The sequence below is a fragment of the Xiphophorus couchianus genome, chromosome 24 (genome assembly GCF_001444195.1).
Source record: "Xiphophorus couchianus chromosome 24, X_couchianus-1.0, whole genome shotgun sequence".
Lineage (NCBI taxonomy): Eukaryota > Metazoa > Chordata > Actinopteri > Cyprinodontiformes > Poeciliidae > Xiphophorus > Xiphophorus couchianus.
In genome coordinates, this window is record NC_040251.1 from 10,294,993 (window position 1) to 10,320,183 (window position 25,191).

General features: G+C 38.5%; 1 protein-coding gene across 2 annotated transcripts in view; it reads right to left on the reverse strand.

The window, feature by feature from the left end:
- The window catches only part of acap3a (ArfGAP with coiled-coil, ankyrin repeat and PH domains 3a), a 59,572-nt gene that overhangs the window by 19,843 nt on the left and 14,538 nt on the right, over positions 1–25,191 (reverse strand). For both annotated transcript variants that reach the window (XM_028010099.1, XM_028010100.1), the window contains exons 2-4: positions 12,528–12,585; positions 9,059–9,178; positions 8,425–8,478 (exon numbers count right to left, since the gene is read on the reverse strand). In XM_028010099.1, coding sequence (XP_027865900.1) covers positions 8,425–8,478; positions 9,059–9,178; positions 12,528–12,585 — 232 coding nt within the window. The remainder of the gene's footprint in view (positions 1–8,424; positions 8,479–9,058; positions 9,179–12,527; positions 12,586–25,191) is intronic.

Sequence of the window (25,191 nt, forward strand, 5' to 3'; positions counted from 1 at the left end):
GCTGTTAAATAGGTCATTCGGGCAGAGAGGGAGGGGAGGAGGAGAGGCTTTTGGTTCAATGTCGCTCAGCAGTCACATCCAATGCAGAACAGAAGATCCAGCCCAAACCTACATGTTGTCATCCACACATGAGCATGCCATACTGCTCCAGCCTCAATCTGCAGGACAGATTTAAACTCTATATATAAATATGGAAGTGGTGAGTTTTAGTAGATTCCCAGAAACCACCAAGGGTGTCATTTTTGGGATGATTTTGGCTTGTACTGCCCTGTAAAACAACTGGATTAAAATAAGTATTCAGCACTGAGATTGTAGATTCCAACTACATTCCTTAGCACTAGAATGGGCCTCTTACCGAAAATGAGGTTTAACAGACTCTTTAAATAGAAATATGGCTTGGAGGTGGTGATGCAAGCCACCCAATGCATGGTGACTGAAAGCAAAACAAGCAGCACAGCAGTAATGAACAGCACAGCACAGCATCAGGTTAGTTTGAGCACGGAGGTGGTGAGTCTGAGGTAGATGGTGGCACTATGTTAACCACACACTAAGAGCTGTCGGCTAACCCAGCATTCCACAGTCTATGGTGTTTGTGTGTTAAAAGACTTCTTGGCTATGCTAAATTTGCAGCTTGTTGCATTCTTAGACTGCTTTGTGGCAACTGTCACCAAAGTTTCACAGAATGGAGAGAAAACAGGTTGCCTTTACAGCAGGGGTGTCAAACTTCAGTCCTCAAGGGCTGGTGTCCTGCAGTTTTTAGATGTGCCACAGGAACAAAACACTGGAATGAAATGGCTTAATTATCTCTTTCTTGTGTAGATCAGTTCTCCAGAGCCTTGCTAATGACCTAATTATTCTATTCAGGTGGTGCAGCAGAGGCACATCTAAAAGTTGCAGGGTAGTGGCCCTTCAGGACTAGAGTTTGACGCCTGTGCTTTACAGGATTTCTGTAGGTTTCACCAGCTCAAACTTAAGACTTTTGAAGACCATTATGAATGGACTTTCATATCTGGGTCTCCACAGAAATGTATGACTGTCGTCCAGCCAATTGTCAGTAAATTTGAAATGGCTTATGATGGACACAAAAATCTAGATAGCTAGCTAGCAAAGATATATTAGAATCTAGTTACCAATAGCCTCCACTATCTTAGGTCACGATGAAGCAAACACAAAAAACAACAAAAAACATACAATACTCATGGTAAGACAACAATTAAGACTTGTGATTATTTAAGGCCGACTTACTTTTTAAAATTAATTTAGGAAATTTTAAGGCCTTAATTTTAGATACACAGATTTAAGACTTTTTAAGGATGGGCTGACACCCTGCCTGTCAAGTTATGTTAAAATCTGGCAAGTTTAGAGAAATGTTTTTTTTATCCATCAAACTGTTTTGTCAACAAATAAGAGAATCATATCTTTGCTCTGAGATAATGGTTTAAAAGAAAAATACAAGAAAAATATGGGACATGAGTAGAAAAGTCCTCAGATCAAGGAAAAGTACTGTGGAGCCATGATGGACTTTATAGATTGGAAAGCCCAGTTATTATGATATATGTCTTATCAACAATTACATAGTTAGCAAAAGATGAGATTGTTTTTAAAAGGAAATTCAAGAATGAATGATGAGGATTTTCTTTGCACATCCATGCTTTTCAAGAATAAGTGATGACGGCTCATATGGAAGTCTTTATTTGAATATTAGAGTCAGTCTCCCTCATTACTAATGCATGTGAAAAAGCCAAACATAAATCTATAATTAATCAAACTCAAAGTAAGCTAAAATTAATGAAAAAAAAAGTTACAAAATATTTCCAGAGATCTCCGACAATTATAGAGCTTAGGCTTTAAAGCCGCAGTATGTAACTTTTATAAACAATGTTTTTTAAAGTAACATTTGTTAAAACTGTGGCTATGCTGTGACAAGAGGCAAATAATCTGTGAAAAAAATTTGCTGCTCTGCCTTCTCCCTGCTGTTCTACTACCATCTGCAGAAAAACACCACTAGATCAGAAACAACCAACCATGATTGTGTACGTGCTGCTCAAACCCTCCCCTTGCTCTCTGCTAGGCTACAGCTAGCTTTCCACATCAAACCCTGCAGTGAATGCTCAGGCTAATTAGCACGCCCACCATCAACACTGTGTAAATAGTTTTCCTGTAATGCTAAGTTGTTTTCCCAGTATCAGGACATTCAACAGTGCATACACGAGCATGACTGACAGCGTTAAGCTTTCTCCTGGCTCTTATTAGTTGTTTCTGACCCAGAGTGTTGCAATTGTTCAGACAGCAGTAGTAGCACTTGGTGGAGGTTTAGAAGCCTAATTTGTGCACAGATTATCTCTCATACTAGTGTCACAATATGCTAAAATAACATATTGTTTATAAAAGTTGCATACTGCAACTTTAAACATGGAACCTGCTTAAATTGTGAACAAAGATGGATGGAGGGAAGGAAGGATTTTCTTGGTTGTGTCCCAACATACCAAAGATGAGAAGATGTATATTTTAATTAAATGGGTATTTGAACCTTTGCAGCCACTTTAATCTTGAATCATGTGTTAGACTTTAGGTCTTGAAAATCTCTTGACCCACTGGAGGTCTTAGTCTTGACTCTTGTGTTAGGTAGTCCTGACAACAAAACTACTATGTGCCTCTTTTATCTAAAAATCAGTACTGAAAAACATATTTAATAAAATTCAGTTATTTATCATATAGACAATGTGGCTGTAAATCAAGTCATTAACTGTGTAGGAACCTTGACTGTTGCTCAGGTCACACCGTCTCTTCTGTCCATGCGAACGAAAAAATCTCTGGAGGAGGAAGGAGCTAGACTTGGCTTTCTCTCTACCAACACACCAACAGAGCGTGTTTGTCCTGGAGCGTAGTGCTGGACTGGCAAAAGCCACCAGGAAATTGAGGCAAGCATGGGCCAAGACTCTTTAGCACTTCTCATAGATCAGTGCTGATGTCTTTGCACGTTTATGCTCAACCAGATGCGCTTTTTGTTTATCTTCCCAGGGTTTTAGAGCCATTTAAGCGTGGGTGCGACAAGCATGGCTGGCACTGAGAGCTCCCATGCGCACACTGCCATTTAATATTCTTGAGAGTGTGCTGCAAAAGGGCAGCAGAGCGTGCACAAAGAGGGAAATCCTTCTCCGATGGCAAATATAACCATCATCATTTCTTATTCATTGAGGCGCGGCTGGAGTGCAACACAGTTAAATACGGATGCTGCGCTTTCTGACTGAAAAACGAGCATGAAGAAGAGGGCAAAAATGTTCCTCCACATCGCTGATTCGTCTCGAGGGAATCCCCTCGTCCTGCTGCACTCGCATGCACCCTCCCTGTTCTACTTTACATCAAAGAAACAAAGAAAACCTTTGATGAATTATATTATTGTCCACTAAGACTGTCAGCTCTGATAGATTTGAGGGGAAGAAGAGGGAAAAACGAGAGGCTGAAAGCCCAGCTGAGCCAACGGTGGAGGACGCCAGCTGATCCCAGGCCAAGCCGCACACACCGAACCAGACAAAACAGAAGATCTGTCGGCCTGACAGAGTCACTGACAGACGGCTGGAGACCAAACATCTACAATTCATACGAGGTGGGAAGCGGTGAAAACAAAAAAAAGAAGCATTTTTTAACATTAAAGTTTCAAAGCCCTCATATAATAAACTTACGGAGTGCTAGAAAATCAAAAGACACTTCTACTTGTTCAATAAAACAAGACACCAGATAGCCTCAAGAAAAACTTTAATGCATTGTTCTTAGTTAAGGAAGTAATGCAGGTTAAACAAAAAAGTTCTTCTTAAGGGCCTTATCTCACCACTTATCTCACTCTTTTCAGTGTGATTGTGTGAAGAATATAATTGTATTGACTTGTTGAACCGTTAGTGTGTTGGTTTTGAAGGGGAAAAAAAGACGAGAAAACAAATACAAAATCAGCAGAATGCGTGAAAAAGTTAATTAAAAGGAGGGACAGTGTATCATAGGGAACACAAGTTAAGAAGTAAACAGAAAAGAATAATGGCTTCCCTTGACCAAGATAAATGAGCAGTATTAATGTTTTATCAGTTCAGAATATGACAAGGATGTTGAGATCATGCTATTGTCAGGAAATGTTAGGAAGTGCCGCTGTTCATGTATGAGCCACAACAACAGAACAATACCTGACCAACAGAAAGTGGTATATGGTGTCATTTGTATGACTTTTGGTTGAAATGTGAAATGAGACAGTGATTTTGTCAGTGTTTAACAAATTACTTAATTTTCTGTGGTGGATTTTTGCTTTAGTTCTTCAAAGTCATCATATGTGTCTGTGTGTGTGGCTTATTTTTCTAAAAGCCACATCTTGGCTCTCTTCTGAGCTACAAGTGATTTTAATTCAGCTTCAGTGCTTAACCACGACGTAAGTTTCCTAAATGATATCTTTTTATAGCGAGTTTATTTTCCTGATCTGAGCTCCGCTGTCCTCTTCTCTCTCCCATAAATAGTCAGGAGTCGTCTCAGTGCAGTTCAATTATAATTCAATCTAGTTATTTTCCACACAGCTTTGGTATTGAACTTTGTGGCTTTCAAACCATAACTGCACTTTGGCTGTTTTGGCTGGATCTTACAGATTTGAATGATATTCTGGACTCCGCTGTAGTGGTTGGTGGAAATCTGTGTTCCTAGATCAATGCAACACTCCTTCACTGCTCACAGTCTGAGTACTTAATCTATGTAAAAAGCCTGGTTTTGGAAAATTAAACAACTTTGGTGGATAAAAAGGTTCTGGGAAAAAATATAGGTTAAGAACTGGTATATAAAAGCACATTTTATGTAGTGGTCATCACAGCAGTGGCATAAAACTCTTGTTTGTGGTTACAAAGCTCACACAAATGATCTGAAAATAATTATTGTTGTTCAATTAACTCAATAATAAGACCAACCATGTGGCCCAAGCCCAACTCATCCCTTCTTTCTCTTAAGTTAAGATTTTTTTCAAGGGTACCAGGATGGTTTTGTAGAGCCTCATATTGTGCCAAACCTCAATTGTTAATGCAATATTATTGAGAGAAGAACTCCTGGGATGTTATTTTTGTAAAAATATTACATTTTGAGGGCTGTGCATGCAAATTCGACATCACCATTTATATTTTTGGCATGCTAGAAAGACTTTTGCACCAGTTTGATGAATATTTTTACTGGTTCAGATGCAAAAGTTCTTGTGGTCACCGTGTTTAAAAAGAAGAAATATCACCAGTGTCGCAGAGAAACAGTACCTCTGTCAAACCATTCTCTACTGTAACATCCGCTCACTGCTGACCATGCATTTTCCACCCTCCTCCCCCAAAAAATCTCTTCTCCCCCTAAACGTTAACACCAGTTTGTGTTTTTACAGGAGCTTGTCTGTAAGACTTTTTCTTGGCAAGTTGCTCCAATTTCCTCATTTGCAGCAGAGATTGAAACCGTGCAAACTGCTTGGTTTGAATTGTTTTTTGTTTCTTAATAAATATAATCATAGCTTGAAATTTAGCTTTTTGTATCTTTTTTTAAAGTTTGGAGAATTTAAACATTTAAGAGTAATAAAAAAAGTGAAAATGGGGAAAATCTATAAGTGGCAACAACTTGTTTCCAGAATTATATTCATTACAGTTACATTACATTTCATGACAATAAAAAACATTGAATTGGTGAGACTTGAACCCAAACAAAACTAATAAAGCCACAATTCTGAACTAGGGATAGTGTCCAAAGTCTAGTGTACAAGGTTATAACAATCTGCAGTCTCATTCAGGAACATTTTATGACTGACTTTACTGTCATGCAGCAGCCAAGGAAAATTTGAAATGAAACTGAAGTCTTTAAAATACTTTCCAAAGCCCCGTAGGTCTTTTAAAGCAGAAACTTGAACCCACAGAGGAGCTCATGGGGTCCCTACAACATCCATACATGCAGTTTTTGTAATGCAGTCTGCAAAATGTCAAAGTTGTGCAAGGTTACTATTATTCAGCAGCTAAATCTAATCTATGCCTCCCAACATGACCTGAACAATTAAAGCTCCAATTGCTGTTCAAAAGTCTGGCCTCTCTCCACATCAATAGATTGGGAGCAAAAGGAAAGAAAGGAGTAGCTGATTTGGACTCCCAATCGTTGCAGCTTCAGAGAGGAATGTCAGAGACTGTACACACAAGCAAGGAGGACTTCGAAGGACCACAAAGACCCACAGAGGTGAAGGAGGTCAGGAGCCTTAAAAGTGAGGAGGGGGAACAACACAGCAGTGAAGCACATGCTCTGTTTTGTGTAAAAATAAAACACAAAAGCCAGAAATAAGAAGACTCCACACTTAGCATTTCTTTTGAACAAACACTGAAGCAAAGTTAAAATTAAAACAGAATTGAAAAATATACAGCTTTAACGTAGCTCAAAAGCTCAATTTTTACCTATGCTTTTCTTGGTTAACTTAAACTATCAGATTAAAGCAGCTATACCAGCTGATGCAAAATCTAGAACAATGTTTAAACATAAAAATATTAAAATATCTTTAAAAACAAGTAAATAATGTAAAAACCTATAAAAAGTAAATTTTCTGCAACCAATCACTAAAAAATGAGTTGACCAGAATTTGATACGGCCTTTGTCAGTGATTGGTCAGTCTGAAATCACAATCTTTAGTGTGTGTGTGTTCTTATGTTTTATTTATTTATTTATTTTAGCAGTAACTACATTATACCTAAACACTACCAGGTTGCACTGACAGCACAGTAAGAAGCTTCTAGAAAAAAATTAACATCTTTTCAAATTCACTTCCTCTAAGTTAATATTTAAAATGTCTTTATGGAGAGTAATGTCGAACTGAAGTCAATTTTCTTGTTTGGTTGCACAAACTCAAATTTGTTGTTCCTTCATGTTGCTATTTTCAAACTGGTCATGAGACTTCAGCAGTGAGCAGGAAGCTAAATGCACGACAACAAAGCTGCTCAGTTACATCTTTTAAAAGTGTTCAATTTGGTCTGCCATAAATCATGGTTGATTCTGTAAAATCTCACTGTTAAAAATAAACAGAGTAGGATAGGTCTATGGGCAATACAAAACATGTTCAATTCATTTTTTGCACAAAATCATTCTTACATTATGAGATTTTAGTCTGCTCAGTTCTGTCTATTTTGAACTTCTTTCAGAATGAGCTGTTTTAGGGCCTCATGTCACTTTAAATCCAAATAAGCTGCTGCTGGCCACGCCTCCCAACTCAACATTTACGCTCACACATAAAAATGGCTGCAAACAGGTGCACAATTATACAACTGTACATCTTTGAAAAGTATAAGTATAGATTCCTGCATAACTAGCAAGAATGTAGCAAGTTTTTGGATGGTAAATCAATAACAAAACAGTTGTCTTTTCCAGCAGCCGTTGTAAAGCGCATGCAGCAGTGAAACCAGCTCCCCAAATGTCCTGGCTCTCAGCATTGGTTGCTAGGTAACAGGCTGCGCTTTGCTGGGGTTGCTACTAGAAGGGCAGTGCTTGCAGATTTGTTGCATTACATTTGGAAGGTTTTTGAAATGGCTCATTTCCCAGACACCAAAAAACATTAACTTACTGACACTGTAGTCTACATAATATTTTACTGAATAACCACAAATATAAGATGCAAAGCCTATCTGTCACCAAATTGCTTTTGCTTAGAAATATTACACAAATCCTCCTTATCTGCCAAGCTGTGCAAAGTTCACAGCGTGACGTCCACTTTGGATCACTCACAACAGCCTCCTCTACAGTTAAAGTAAATAACTTGATGATTTGCAAATCAACACATAACAGTAAATCAGAAATTGTGTCCTCCCAACACTGTTATTTATATTGGATGAACATCTTGTGATATGGCATACTACATTTTAAGGAATGCAAACAAAAAAAATTACTGAACGATTCTACATAAAGCACTCCATGCCAAAACAATGCACAAGTGACTGGGATATTGATGCACATGAGTTTCAAGACCAGATTGTTGTTTTTTTTAAAATCAGCATTGTAAAAATGTTTTAGTTACCAGTAATTTACAGCAGTACAGAGTGAGAACTAGATGTATGAAAAGCCAAAAAGGGAACAAATTACACAATAATAATATTCAACATAAAAATTATGGTTTGACTATTTTTTATTATTTGGAAAAGCAGATGAGAGTCCATCACAATCTTTCATTGATTACATTTGTTTTTATTAATTTATAAAGTAACATACTTATTTGCTCTTATTAAACTGGTATGTTTTTATGAAAAAATTAAATGTTTGTTGTGTGGAATATGATACTGATAGTGAGTGGAGTTAGTTAAATTGTGGCCATCACATTGCACTAATTGGAAAACATGCTTGCTGTGAGCACCAGATAGTACTCGCATTGTGTTGCTGTACTGTATCAGCAGTCCATTATAAACTTACCATGTGGTAGTTTATGATCTCTTGCAGGCTTTCCCCGCACTTTTCCAGGCACTCCTGAAAAAAAATAAAATAAAAATACAAATTGCACACAAAACATTTTCTTCTACCATTATTAACCTTTTGAGAAATAAATACGCAAATAAAAGCTGTCACAAAAAAACATTATTTATTTGACTTCCAGCTGTAGGAAAGTGATCTGGACGTCACAGCGGAGGAATGTAACAGAAGTGTTTTTTAACAACCTACTGGAAATAGCTATTACTGAAGCTGATTCACGTCTTTTCCTGAATCATTCCTTACTTTATTATGGAAAGTGAAAACAAGAACAAGAATTTAATAGGAAAATAACAATTAATCACAAGGCAGAAGCCATGGAGACTTTTCTTAGAGCTTTTGTCTTCAACCATTAAAACGATCTGAAAGTCCAGCCACATTTTCCAGGCCTGATCTGATTCTCACTGACTAATCTGTTAGTAATAACATTTGTTCACATAAATACAGAGCTACAAGGCCAACACCCAAAACATTAGGGGATTTCTCTTTCCCTGACAACACTTTAAAGATCAAGTACTAAATAAAAGACACAGTTTTGTATGTTGCAGGTGGAATGGAAGTGAACTTGTCAGAACCTCACCGAGATCATCTCATCCTTTTTGCACTGCTGAGACAGATCCCGGATGCCGTTGACAAACAGTTTGTTGGCACTGATGTACGCCTTCCCAGCCTCGATCATCCCGCTGCATAGCTTCACCAGCTGGAGGGGGAAGAAAAGTCACCCAGATGGTTCAATCAAACGACAAATGAATAATTCATGGAGTCCAAACAAAGTCGTATTTTTGATGATTCAGTTTTTGTTGCTTTGAGCCTGGAATACTTTGCAAGTAAATGTCATCATAAGGGGGAATCCTACAACAAGAAGAGGCTGAATTCAAATCTATTTAAGTCCAAATGAAACTGATTTTGCCCAAATATATTCCAAAATCAGCTTCAGATCATTCCGTCCCTGTACTGCAACCAGCTGGGTGTGGAAAGGACAGAAGGTAGAAACATGTACATGCAGAAACAGTCGACCTGGAGTACTTTCTACAGAAGAAGCTAAGGAAGTTTTTTACCGTCACCTCATTGTCCAGCAGACTCGGTTCAACTGAGGAACAAGGATGTAACATTTGTTACATTTTCAGCTGGTGTGGTTCCCTTTCAAATGAGCCAAACCCTTTGAAAAACCAGTTCCCTTCTTCAGCTGTGGTGGCGCTGCACCAGGAACCACTGAAGGAAATTACACAAAAACCGCTGAAGAAGACAATGAGCGCAACTCCCCTTTTCACAAATTGTAAACAAAAATAGAGTGTCAGATTTTGCTAGTTGTAGCATTTCTCTTTTGTCATTGGTAAAAGCCCACAAGTCATTTCTCCCAATCCAGGTCAGATATTTTGCTCAATTTAAGTTCTTCTAACTTAAAATAAGTAGCTATTTTAACTTGAAAATGTGAATGAAAATAATACAGAAATGTGTGCTTGTTCAACTTGGTGACTGCAGTTTTCTTGCATTTTGTGAAAAGAATATTTGGTTTAAACTACACTATAAAGTCTAAATGTCTCACAGAAATTAGAATCTAAAAAACAATGTTTAGAAACTTGTCTCTGGCTGTTAAATCAACTTTCTTAAATCCAAAATGATGTTGTTATTGACTTTACTTGCATTCTCAAGGCAGAATGTGAACCTTCATTTTCAAGTTAAACCACTTTCCAAATGTTTTACAGTGTATGGTCTCAAAAGAAAACAGGGAGCAGACTTTATGGAAAGAAACTAGCAGATGGTTCCACAGGAAAGGAGCCAAATGAATAAAGATCAGCTTCAAATTCTACTTTTAGAAAAAACATCTTCAATTCACATCCAATTATATAAAATCCCGTTGAGATCCAGTTCAATCCAATATAATTCACTCATACAGTCCAATAGCAGTGCTCTGTTGTATGTATAAATAGGATATAAAACAGGATAGAACTGGGTCATTCAGAGCTTCACATGTAAAAATTATCATGATAGCTAATGAATAGAAGCTAAAAATGAAGAAATATGAATTCTGCCCTCTGATGAACTGCTGATCTCTCCAGGGTATAACAAGCCTTTCGCCTGATGACCGCAAGAGACCGCAGCAGCTGACCTGCGACCCCGAATGGATAAGCAGACATAGATGATGGATGGATGATCTCTCCTTTTAATTTTAATATTGCTGCAGCATTTGGGATCAGCTGAAGGACTTTTACAGAGCTACGAATTTGGGAGATCCTAATAGCAAAAAATGAAAATTGTCCAGCCAAGTAGTAGCAAACACATGGACCGGTTTTCCTTCTACAATATATCCCCAGAGGTTTAAGTTATTTTACATGTAAAGATGTTACTGGGTTTGAAGACTGGAAATGATGGATGGAAGATTAGAAGATAAAAAATCACAGAGGTTTCCAGTATTGATGGCATTAAAAGGCCAGTCTGACTAATCCAGTCTCCATCCGACATACTGTGATTCAAAGTCAAGGTCAGGGTCAGGACAGGACCAGATGGACTCCTGACACAAGCATTACAGGAAAAGCATCTGGCTTCCTCATTAAAGGGCAACTGGAGGCTCTGAAAGCCAAGACACAATTTGATGACCTCTCACTGAACTGTTTAAAAGGACTGAGTGACATTTGATGTCAATTAAGCAGAAACAAGGCAGCCAGCGGCGAAACTGATTAATGTTAGGCGTAAGGGATTAGGTACTTCTTGGATGGAAGTTCTGAATCTAACAGGATCACTGTGTCTGATGTATGCTGCAACATGCTGTAGCATGAAAAAAAATGGCTTTTTTTCTCCTTCTACCTTTTTGGTATTCTTGATTACTACCATGCTGCTTTACTTCTGATCAATGCCACATTGTAAAAAAAACACAACAAAACACAAAGTCAATATGTTGCAGGAATTATTCCCTTTCCATAAAAAGGGACAGAGGGCTACATGCAACCTTCAGAGCATGTGAAATCAATCATGTGTATAGAATTTGGATGCTCTTTCTTATACAGCAAATGAAGCCAAGACTGAAAGAGAAATATTTTAATCTGATTGCAGCAGCCCTGATCACCTAACATTGTAAACAGCAGATTTGAGGCTGCTGCTTCAACTGTTTGTAACTTTTTGGCTCCTGTATAAAAGTGTTTTTATGTGGATCCTGACGGGTCAACAAAATGTAAAAGCTGCCTTTCCAAACTGCAACAATTCAATTAATAGAGATTTATTAATCCCAAAGGGAAATGAAATAAGACAAACAAAAACAACAACAAAAAGTCCCAAGAACAAATAGTAATAGAAGCCACAACAAAACAACAAAAGCCACAACACAAGTTATGTTAACACAGACGTCATGCTAGTAAGTTCATCATAACTTCCCTTGTGGCTTGCGGCTGATGTATGTGCCAAGAAGTGTGTTCCCTAATGTTCTCCAAGGGTGCATTCACACCAGCCCTGTTTAGATAGCTTTAATTGAACTCTAATTTGTTTTCCTGGAAATCCAGTCCGTTTGGAGAGGTGTGAATGTGTAATCAAACTCTAATGTGGACTGAAAAGGTGATCTCTGGACTGCCTAAAAGCAGCAGTCTCGGTTTGGTTGAGATGAATTCTGCCACTCCAAAACAGTCAGTCGACCATAGCACAGGGCATTCTGGGTAAATACAACCAAAACAAACATGAGAGCCTAGTGATAGCGGGAGAAATGGCTTGTGCTTTTTTTTTACCAAAACCAAAAGAGAAATCCTACAACCATTAAATTATGATACTACTCCATTTTTTGCTTACTAATTTTAAAAAAAGAAGTTGCGCTCAGTGTACTTTTCAGGAACTTTTGTGTCGTTTCCTTCAGTGGTTCTTGGTGCAGCATCACCAGAGGTGAGGGGTAGAAGGAACAAGTTTTTCAAAGGGTTTGGTTTGCTTGATATATTGCATTGTGAAAGTGAACTGCAGCATCTGAAAATGTAACAAATGTTGAAAACAAAAGCACAACTCACATTTCCTTTTTTTTTTACTTAATGAAGTGATTTAGCAGTAATGACAGTGTTTTTGTTTTTTTTTACCTTATCTAGTTTTGCTTCGATCTCCACAACTTCTGTCTCCACTTCATCAATATTTGCCCTGAAAAGGAAACAGAGACGTGAATCACTCAGTGCCTGAAAAGCAATGTTTTACCGCACAACTCCACGAAGGTCATTCATCTCAAAGTAAAACAGCCGTTTTCCAGTCAGTTTAGTGTTTTCCCACATTCTCGCAGAGTTCTGCGACACTCCATAAATCTGCCAGTGACAGATCGGCTTTTTGTGGAGCAGCAGCCAGACGTGTTTGAGCTGCACCCGCTGAGAGAGTTGGGGCGAGACGCCGTTTGGGGAGCAGTGAGGATCTGTCAAAACACAGTGACAGACGTGGTCTCCGGACAGCGAGGTGAAACATGTCTACGGCGGTTTCATGACACAAACCACCTACACACTGCTGAAACCACCGCCACCACCGAATCCACGCCCAACCGCATCTGGAGAACCCACCCCAGCCCCTGAGAGAGAGAAAGATGTGATTTATGAACACATGCTGCTCCATGATGCAGCCCTTACAAAAACACTGCTGACGTCAGAGTGGGGGAACTAGCAGCTGACGTGCAGAGAAACCATATGGATTCACTTTTACAATATTCAGAATAACCTCTGAAATGATTAATCAGATTTATCGTGATTAGTCAGTTAATCAATTATTTAAATAATCATCAACTAATTTAGTAATCGATTACCGGTAATTGCTAACAGGACCATACAGATTCAAAACATTTTGCTGAAGGAAACACACACTAAGAGCAGTAATTAAGTGAAAGCTGTAATCTGTGAAGATGTTCAGAACTTCTCAAGTGGCACCCGGTTCAAATTCTGTAAAAACAAAAAAAACATTCCTTTATTTAATCAGGTAAATCCCGTTGAGATCTAGATCTCGTTTTCAAGAGGGACCTGAAACAAACTTCACTCCCCATCGGGGAATCGAACCCCGGTCTCCCACGTGACAGGCAGGGATACTCACCACTATACTAACGAGGAGATATAAATATAAAAACATAAAAACAAAATCTCCTAAGCATTTTTTTTGCTGTCCAGTTAGTAATGGGTTAATCCAAGAAATTATCAACATATCAGCCCTCCGTACTGATAGGAAGTAAAAGCAGAAAGAACTCAATATTCACTTACTGACAGAAGAATTTTTTTATTTTGTTGCTGCAAATGATCAAGAATGCCTTGTTACCGCCTCTTAGGCAATACAATGTTTATTTTCTTCTTTAAAAAGGAATTGAATTATTTATTTGAATCTTTTAATGTATTTCCAATGTTGCATAAAAAGTCTGAAATGAAAAATATGCAGAATGTGACCAATTTTAAAATCTGATTAATTGATTAATTGTCAATAACTAATTAATTGTTAGTTCCAGCCCCATTCTAAATACACCTGTCATTGCGTTCATTCCTATCTTTCCATTTGTTGCACCAACTTTAAGCCCAGACTAAAGTGATGGTCAGCTGCGCGGGCTAAATCTGTGATCGGGGCAGGAATCTGCTGACACCTGCATAAATGTTCATGGAGCTCAACAGAGCAATAATTAATGACCTAATTCCTGATTAACTGATTCAGAAATTCTTCCTAAACCTTCATCTGGAAGGAAAAGGGTGACTATTTCTGGCAACTCCTTCAGCTGCACTCCTTCACACACTTGACTTCATTTGATCCTGAGGTTATGCTGCGAATCATGTAGCAGTCTCCTGATGAGAGCATTTGTGGCGTATTTCGGCCACGGCTGGCACCAGACATAACTTGGACCTCATCTCTTCCCTCTCCGGCTGGATTAGCCCGCTCAGGCCGGCTCAGGGGACAAAGGCTGGCACGTGTTGTCCACCCCCACAGCTTCCACCTCCCTCCATCTCCTTTTACATGAACCGAGAGAGAGGAAGGAGGAATCGTCCAGAGAGGAAATCCATGTCAAAAGTCGTAACTCAAAAAGACTGGAGATATGCATTACTTAAATAACCAATCCCATATTATTCCACATGTGGATGCTTGTTATTATAAACTGGACTGATCCCCACTGAACAGCTTTGAACCAACCACAGCTTGGGGTACGGTCACAGTGTGTAAAGCCGTTTTCACTGCTGAAGCAATTTTTTTTGTGAAACTACTGCTTTATGTGATAATGGAAAGCTTAGCAGCCACTGGCTTTTCTTTGGACCTGTTGTCCTCATGCCTCTCAACTGCTGCCAGCTGATTCTGAAATGTCAGATTTTATTTTCCAAATGTCAACACTGGCTTTCAGAAGCTTTACTATTTTCAGATGATCAGCGGTTTGTCAGAGGCTGCTTAATATTGCCTCTCAGTAGCCATATCATCCAGTAGTTGAAGTTCAATTATGCATGAAAAACTCCTGTATTTAATCAGAAGGCATATTATTTTCAGATATAGTAGATATTTTTAAGAAGGATTGTGAGAATCTTTTGACTTCATCTCAAGATTTGCACTGAAAAAGGTTCTTAAAGTCACAAGAAGTTGTTTCTGCTTTTGTCAGACAGACGTCTACAAGCATGGACATCTGCCAATTTATGGAGTCACAAAGTTTTCTTTGCTTATTTGTCAATTTGCTCTTTTTTTTTTTGGAAAGTATAACTAATGTGTTCAAAAGAATAGGTAGCTTGGGAAGTTGAACTACATAAGCGCAATGCTAGTTGACCAGCTAACAAGCTGGTATTTGCAAAGCCGATTTGTCCGGTTTTTTTCGGTTTGCAGTGGCAACCCAACTCTTTCAATTTTCAGAGGATTGATTGAAAAGTGCTCCGTAATATTTGTGTAAAACTTGGGAATCTTGTTATAAAGCCCAACCCTGCTTTGGTCATCATGATTCTCTTTGTTAACTGATGTTCTTTAAAGAAAGGTGTTATTTATGGGCTATAAGAGTTAGGAGGTGAGTAGTATGCTTACATCTTATTTTGTAAGAAAAAAACAAAAACTTTGAAAACAAGGAGTCTCTTTTCTACGGAAGAGGATTAGGGCAGCTGGAAAAAAAAATAATTTGGACTTTTTTTCTTAGAATTATGACTTTAATCTCAGATTTTTTTTACTTATTCAGAAGATTGTAGTCAAAATTCTGACAAAAAAAATCTGAGATCTTAGATTAAAGTCCAAATTCTCTTTTTTTAAGTGGCTCTAATCCTCTTCATACTTTTCTCTTTTGCAAGACAATCTGAATTCCAAGATTATCATTTTATACTGTAAAAGAAAAAGAACAAGACTGTGGACAGCATTAGTTTTTCCAGCAGTGGCAAACAAGGATCCCACCTGTTAGCAGTCGGGGTGTTCAGTGGACGACACTCGGTTCGGCCGGAGCAGTGCAGCAGATGTGTGCTCTCTGACTCACAGGACAGCTGCTGCCCTCAGGCTGTGTCCTCTGTCTCACTGCACACGCCTCCCATAATGGATGCACATGCTGCCCTGGGCCCGTAGCTATGGCAACCGTCTCCTAAGTGGGACGGAGATCTCCCAGCCGTGCAAGCGAGCTGAACCCCGTTCACACAAACTGCACAGGCAACGACACGACGATCAACAGGGCTCCTGTGGCAGGTGGCTAGTTAAAGCCTGTTACACTGCTGTACATCCTCCTGTGTTTCACACATCTACTCCTGCACACCCTGTCCTTAATGGATGATTAGGAGTTAACAGATGGCATTAAAAGCAGAAGTGGCCAAACAGGCCTGCATGTGTGAAAGCAGCGAAGTTAGGCAGTGCATGAACAGCATAATAAAAATAGATTTGCTGAGCAAGCGGCAGCTCTGGTGGTTTCTGGCCGGTGACATGCTGACTGGGAATCCAAAGAAAAGCCTGGAGTCCTCAAATCTTCTGATCTGCGATACCTTAAGTAAACAACAGGAGCATTTCTTTGCAGCAACCAGCAGAAAATACAGATATTGGAGTAGAACTGTTTTTAAAAAGAAGCTAAAACTCTAACGTTTTTGCATGAGTTCATGCTGTATGTGAAGCAGATGTCTTAGCAAATCTGTCTGTCTGGTGATTTGGTGATGGGATTCTGAGCAGCAAGCAGACACCAGGTCCAGGATGTGCCTCCAAAAAAAAATTAGAACCCCAAAACATTCTGTAGATTTCTGTAGCTGTAAGCTGCCATTCAAATCAAATTAGCAACACATGAGAGATGCTGCAGGGTAGGCCAGGATAACAGTAAGGATGGAAAATAGAGCCTTAATGGGTCGTAATGGGTTAAAGCCGTAATGGGTTAAAAGTTTAACAATTCCAGAATTTCATCATCATTCTGCTTTCCCCCCCTATTTCCCTGCAGAAGGAAGGAGGAAAAACATAATATAATGAATACAAAAAAGGTTGAACAAGTTCTGTTGTTGTCTACATGCGGTTTGTGGATCCAGGAATGTCTTACGACCGTTTACTGGTAAGCGGAGGTTAACATGGGTTGCCGAGTGAGTATGTGGTGCAGGGGATGTTTTGGCAGTCCTTGTGCAATCAAAACATGATTTGTTTTTTGAATTCAAGTCAAGTTTGTTCCCAATGTGGGTTGGACTCCACCAGTGCCAATCCTGGTGCCAGGTCCTGTTTGTGGTGTTCATCGACAGAATCTCAAGCGTCTGCTTTGGAACTTCACGAGTCTGTCAACACGAGTTATGATCTGTTAATCTGTCATCTGTATTATCTGGTAAAACAGTATGTTGTAAGCTCATCATAGAATGTATTAAATTGTGTAAGTGAATAAATTGAATAAACTGTCTTACGTTTTTTTGCAGATGATGTATTTCTGTTGGGCTACATTCAATCAGCAAGCAAATGCATTGTTTTGCCTGTATGCGACACCAGACCATATCCAACTCTTTCACAGCAGTTTGAACAGCCCAGTTACGGGTTTTACATGTTTGACCAAGTTTGTGAAGCTATTGGTATATTTAAGTGTGTGGTATTGGTGCAGAGTTATGAAATAAATTTGTAATTTATTACATTCATGTCTGTGTTTGAAAAAAAAAAAAATTTAATTCAATTTAGAACTGTTTTTCTGTATCGGATCGTTATCGTCTGATACTAAATCTCAGATATCGGTATCGGAAGTGAAACAAATGGACTAGTGCATCCCTAACTATGACCCGTTAAAATAAGGGGATGAATTTGGCTTTTCAGCCATTAGGGTATAATAAAGCTTGGCATATAGGTGGCACTCTTATCTATAGGAGTTAGACCCCAGGGAGGACCAACAACCTCCCCGAGGGACCAAATATAAACACTTTGGGATCCATGAGGGGCTGGAGAATGTTGAGAGGGATATCTGATGTTTTTGTACCTTAAATGAGGGTGGAATAGAAAGCTGGATGGCTCACTGGAGCAGGTGGGTGGAAGAACTCAATATTCACCTTGAGGCTTGAGTTATTCTTAGTCTGCTGTTTGCTAATGCCTTCTGACCCTCTTCATGCTCGTTTTCTCCGTGTAGAGCACTCGACAGACAGAGATTAAACAGGACTACATAGAGGACTAACTTTGCACTTAATATTTTCCTTCAGGTCATTTGTGAAAGTTATTCCATCAGTAACTTCTTGGCAAATCAAGCAGTAGGTGTATTTTACTTCATGCTGCCATTGCAATTCCCCCTGGTTTTCTTGAATCTTACACATTACTACCACATTATTATTACCAAATAATATTGCTAGCCTTAAACTAATGACCTTAAAAGAAATCTATGCACTCAAGCAGTTGGTGTCACATTACCTCACCTTGTAATACTGTGCACTCACCCTGCACTCTACTTTGAACTAACCCAATCATAATACGTTTAAGATGGATGGGTTTTAAATTTCCTCGACACCCTCTTACTATTGTTCCTGAGCTTTTATTTCAGCTCGAAAGCTCAAACATGCCCTTCATAATAAAACTGCTTTGGATTTCTGTCTGGGAATGGGAATCTCATATTTCTGGTTCCAACTAAGTCCAACATGAAGCAACATCTGCATTATTAATAGCTTTGCAAAATGATAAATATTCATCTTGAAGACAAAAATATGCATGCTTTGTTTGGAAAATTGCAGAAAAGCATCACTGTGTTATCACACATGTCTAAGTCCATGTAAAACAAAATAACTTTATTCAGATAAGCTTTTCTAGAGGAGAAGATGTTAGACCAGGGATCTGCAACCTGCACCTCTTGGGACCTTCCACAATGGCTCGTAAAAACTTTGACTACAAATTATAAACAGTTGAAGTTTTAAAAATAGATATATACAAAGGCAGGTTATACTTATCTTAATTTTTTTTATTAAACAATTGCATTTTGTCCCCACAACAGAATGACATTGCTAATTAAGGATGGGCAATAAATAATTTTTCTAAAAATTTATTAAATGTTATGTTTTTGAAGATTTAGTTTTTCACTAATCCATTCATCATAGTGCAGATTGACGTCAGCACGCCCAAAGTCTACTTTCTCGTTTGAGAAACGTGTTTTATAACTACTATTCATTTGGACTTTACAAGTATTCTCTGTCATTTGTAATTTCCTATAAACTCGCTTTTTTAAAAATAAAAAAGTGAGAGAAAAAAACAAAGTAGGAAATCATTCAATCTTTTTGTATTTAGATCTATTTTTCTTGTTGTAAGCCTGGAAACTATGTGCAAATATAAACATACCAGCCATTTAAAAAAAAAATCTTGATTTTTTTTGTTAAACCATTCCCCCCCCTAAAAATAGGAGTAAAATTGTTGTTCTTTAAAGATAAGAGATTTCCTGTAAAAGATATTTATCAAAAATTATAAGATGGATTTTTTTTCAAAATGTCAGGTAATATTTGTGGCTTCTAAGCCTGTTTTAGCTGTTTAGCTGAACTAAGTGCAAAAATGGAAAGCTTGCAGATCCCTGGATTAGATAAAAAGCCCGCCAATGGAAGTCTGCTCTGCCAGTTTGCTGTGTGTGGCCGAACAGCTGACTGGCAAGTTTCGTTTCTACAAGCCCACACACTCTTCCAGTGTTAAATACAGAGAGCACCACAGGATTTTCTACAAGGAGCCTCCACTGTCAGAAAAAACAGTCATGGATTCATTTCTATTCATGACAATATACAATGACGATATACAGTACTTCATATTCAGGTGTGTCTTTTTTTAATTTTGTGATTATGTACATGAGTGTTAAACACTTCTTGCTGTTCCAATAACCAAATTTCATCATGTCAGTGAACTGAGCTGCTTGTGATTTCCAACCTCTTCACTGTCAGAGCAGCACAGGAAACTAACGAGCCAAAAAGAAAAAGTTGCTCAATCACTCCGTCTGCCATCCATCCTGAAAACAACCTCTGTTCTTCTGCGGGAAACGGGAAAGTAGAGGAGAAAGGTAAACCGGAGTTGGCTGACAGTAAATATTCGTCTCTTGGGATTCCACAGAGCTTTTCCAAAATCAACACTGGATTTTTTTTTTTTTTTTGAAGTTTGAAGTGCATATCTAGTTTGTCAGCGTGTTAAGTGCTGAGCCTCGGATGGCCTGTCTGCCTGCTGAGGATGAACTTTTGCCCGTCTGCTCTCTACTCCGCTATCACTTCTTCCTTCTAACACGCTGCCACACCCCTGCCACTTATCCCTTTAATTATCTTATATGTTAGCTGTGTGGTGAATCTCTTAAAAAGCCACAGACCACAGCTCATAAACCCCAAAGGAAAGAAGGAGCCTGGGCATCTAAATAATATTTTAGGAAGTGCATCAATAATCTTGTAGCAGAATTTAAAACCTCAAATTAACATTAAAAGTTATAGAACATATGAATTGCTTAAATGCCGACTGTAAGAGATTGATTAACATCAGTATGTGTGTCGTCTTTAAAAGTTCAAGCTCTCTGAGAATTATTTACTCTAAACTTTCATATGGAGTAGTAAATTACAGTTTAATTAAGCAAAAAAAACTAATAATTAAGAAACAAATATGTTTCATTGAGTTTCAGCTTAAAATCTGGTTTAAATTTGGTCGGGATTAGATGATTTTTATTTTTACCAGAAGAACAGATGGCTCAGCACCCTATATTATTATCAAGAACAAAAACAAATTAACCAAATATAGGCCGAAAAACAAAGCTTCGATTCAGTGATTGTTACAAGTTACTACATAAAAATAGAGAAATGTAATAATTTTGTGGCAATAACTTGCATGAAAATACTACGGATTTCATTTTAAAATGAAATTAGTAAATCAAATGGGAAATCCAGTTGATCTTTCAACACAAATACTTGATAATTTATGTTTGGCTAGTACTGAAACTCAAAAACATTATTTTTGTAGGAGAATGCATCATTCTAAATGTAACCATGCCATGTCAACAACACCATCTTTAACGGACACCGTTACTGAGGGAAGAAAAGTCAGTGTCTCTTATTTTCAAAATTGAGATGAAACATACTATTTAAAAAAGAAAAAATAGATATCTAACATGTCGAGGCATGTCTGCAGTTCATTCAAGCTGCAACAAAATGAGAGAGAACAGAGAGCAGGTAAGTTTCTCAGTTTTATCCTTTCTGTTCTCAACTTCTGTTTGTCATGAAACATGATGGATTTGGAAATTTTGGGCAACTTCCTGGAAACTTCAGATTTAAAGTGAAGACGTGTTTCTAAGCTACCTGCACGAATGCTAAAGTAATTTTGAAGTATTCTTTAAGTATAAACACAAACTGCAATCCTGAGATGTTATAGTTCGAAAAAACATTTGATTTTCCCAACTGAGAGGGAGAAGAATGAAAAGAAACACTTATGATTGTATTCAAAACTTCCCTGGAGAAAATGTTCAACAACTTCCCACACTAAGTGTGCCAAAATTGGAATTTTATGCTTTCTCCCACTGCAGGATCAGGCTGTATCATGCCGGGCCTTGAGCAACATGTGCACATATTTTCTGAATTTCCCTCTGCGAGACATTAGTTGTGCTGCTGTCCATCATACAAGCGTTTCACATGTGGTAAAGTAAGCATACCGGCCAGCGGGCAGCCAGTCAGTCAGTCAGCCAGTCCCCGAGCTGAGGATAACATTCCCACTTAGAATGAGAAGATGAGTCCAATTCACTCAACATGCAAACAAAGCAAACTGGAACAGAGACATTTTCAAGCAGAAACATTGTAAATCAAACCAAAACCTTACAGCCAGGTTTAGTCCAACAGTTGTTCTTGCCAAGAACTTTCTCTGATATATGCGAGGAAACTGAGGGAAATATGTCCAAAATATGTCATTTTCGATCAAGAAAATGTCCTTTTTGGCATAGGTTTGACATATGTCCATCAGTATTGATGAAGAAAACACACATGACTGCTCACATTTTTCTTTCCATAGTGTTCACATAGTGAAAAACAATCACACTTATGAATAAAACTAATTGGTCAAGATCTTTGTCTTTACTCCTCATTTAAAATAGGAGCTAATCATCACAGTGGAGGGGGAGGAGGAAACATTTTTATATATTTAGATATTAGCCTACTCATTAAGTCTTAATAACCTGAAAGCTGTTTTCTGTACATACTTTGATACTGAGGTTACTTGAAGAATGTTGACTTCATTTGACTTAATTTAACATATGTTATAGTGAAATTGTCAGCACTAATGTAATTCTCAAAGTCAATTCAAATTCAAAGCATTGCTTACACAGACATCATTCAAATCATGTGGACTACAGAAAATAATTAGCTACACATGTGTCAAACAGGGTCAGAAGAATAATCACAAGAGGATAAAGCAGCTCTTTTAAATATATGGTATGCAAATTTGGCAAATATGGCAGCTATCCTTTATTTGGATGCCACATGGATATGGGTAAAAACAAGAGCTTTAACTACCCAGCTTCAAAAAAACAATACGGGACTACCACAATCGCTTGAAATAGCAAGCCTGCCGCTATTTTCCTCCTCTAAAGAAAGCTTCTAACAGTCTATTTTAATAGTTCAAAGGGTCAGCAAGCATAACATTAATACGCACAGCAGAAAGCATCTTAGCACCATCACAAAAGTCCTTATCTAAACTCTTGGGGGTACAGCCAATCAGTGTCAAGCAAAATGAGTGTCGCTCCTGGATTGGCTGCTTTGCAAACACAAGCAAAAAGCATGTCAGGTAACATTCTGAGCAGGTATTCAGCTTTCCAAGCTGTAATTTCTTTCTTAAATATGCTCTATGGAAATACACATGAATATTTTGGAGCTCTGTATGTTTCACTGAAAAATCTGCGAATACTGAACTAAAAGGCGGGAGTTGACTGCACATATCAAATATATGTTCTGCTAAAACTATTTTAGAGCTGTAAAACAGTCTTAGTTTGTTCTTTCTAAATTTAATTATAGTTAAATAAAAATATGTAAAATGCCCTTTTTCCAAAAGAGCTGCGATGGAGATTAAATTAAATTGTATAAACAGCCCGACGCTCCCATTGGACATTAGTCTTCTTCTGTGTTCCTTCTTACATTTTTCCATACTCAGAGTATTAAGAAGACAATTTTTTCTCTTGCAAGAGCACGACAAATAACAGCACAGATAACAGAACAGCTCAATTTGCTTTAACATAGAAGACAGACTCAAAAGGATCCCATGAGACCAGTTCATAAATTACATTTTCAGGATTTAGTGTCTGGACTGAATTTAGTGAAAGACATGGCTAAACTTCCTGCTGACACTGCTGCACTTTGGAGAAAAAAATGCAAAAAGACAATGAAAGGGAACTTGGTCAGCAAATCCTGAGGGACCTTGAGATGTTGTGGGTCAGCGGTGAAGTCCTTTAGGGCATCTCGAAAACAGCAGGACACAAACATCCAGCTCTCACTCAAAGTCTCATCACCGTTTGCTCGATGAAAGATCAGTGTGCAAGCCAGTGGAGCAAAGCGATTAACAAGGAGAGCAGAGCCACTGATGCAACAGCCTGTAACTACATTTGGACAAATTTCATGCTGTAAATATTGTTCTAACCACACTACTATGTCTTCTGTGGTGAGCAGCGGTTTGGTAATACCAGACATAAGCAAAAAAAAAGCAAGCTGACAGCTACTAAACATACATTAGTGCAATTAAATTCTTTAGGGTAAAACATGAGACATCAGGAATATTTTTTGTTTATAAAGTATGTGATGATATAATTTATTGATATATATACACAGTGTCAACAATGCAATATGAAAACATCTAACATAGATTAAACCAACACAATTTTACTAAGCTAAATAATTCTAAATATATGTCAGATCAATTCAGCATAAGGCTTCCAGTAGAACATATGACAATGAAGGGCTTAAAAATCTACTTGTAAGTAATCTGACTTTGGCCTGAACAAAACTAAAAAATTTTATATTTTTCCAGTCAGTGAACATACCACGCCCCCCATTTCAACGTTTGGGGGGCGTTGAAATGCCCCCCAAACGTTGGGGGACCACATTGCATGTGGCTGCATCTATTTGCAGCCACATGAAAATGGCTGCAAATAGATGCGCAATTATACAACCATACATCTTTGAAAAGCAGAAGCAGAGCCTCCTGCACAACCAACAAGAATTCAGCAAGTGATTTCTGAATGGTAAGTCAACACATTATTGACAAAACACATGGGCGGCTTTCTTAAGTGCTTGTATTGTTTTTAGAAGCAGTCGAGACCCAAGTGGAAGTAAAAAAAAAAATAGTAAAGTGTGAATTTTGTACAATAGGTTCCCTTTAAATCGTGTCTGTAATGAGTTTAACACATTACAAATGGCAGTTACAGTTCCAGTAATTCAAGAGGTGCAGGAGGGGGGTTGCTTGCACAATTAGGTCACCACAGGCAGTGGGTGAACAATAACAAAAGGGTCATATAGAGGAAGTGTGACATAGATTAACCCTTTCAACACAACTGACGTGTATTATTTATACCATGAGATGGGTTAGAGTTTCCTTTGCAAAGGAAGCAGACTGAACTACAGCGTCAGTCCGTGTGTTTGTTATTGCATAGGATGTAGGCGACGTCTCAACAGTCACTGTAGGCTTGGGTGCGGAGGAGGCCCCACTGTTGATCACCAGGCTGACAGGGCAACGACAGGTCAGAGTATTAGGGGTCTTTGCTGGCGGTGACGGTTTATATTAAGACAGGGTGGTCCAACTCTGAGATGACTGCAATGCACAAAAATGTCGAAGAAGACGCCCGGTGCGATGGAGACGAAAGAAAGAACACACAAGAGGAGGCCTGGACTGTGAGAACCAGCCTGCACAATGTTCCATTGAAGAGAGCAAGACAATAAAGCGCACAGACATGGAGCGTCTTATTGCCTTATTTCTGGGCACAACACCAGGGCTGACTGTGGAAGAAAGCAGCACAGAATAGCTAAAGTAAGCCAATCCTACGGTGAAATACTGACATTTTGGTGAAGTAGTTGAATTCCCCCCACTGAAAATCCCTGAGCAGGCGTGATGTGTTGCAGCGGCGAGAGCTGGGAGTCTTCCCGGCATTTTTGTGGGTTAAACATGCAGCTTGGCTTGCACTAAAAAGACATACCAGACCTGTGAAGCATTCAGCTCCTTCCTGTCTCGCAGCTTTGGAAAAACAAGAGCTTTAGAAACAGAAGTGTAAGCAATGTGCAGCTTTTACGCAACTTTTAGATAACCTTAACTGGATGGTATCGCATCGTTTGTGTTTTTTAGCCCAAAGGTCCCAAACTGTGTTAAACAGTAGGCCATCACATGAGTGTCATC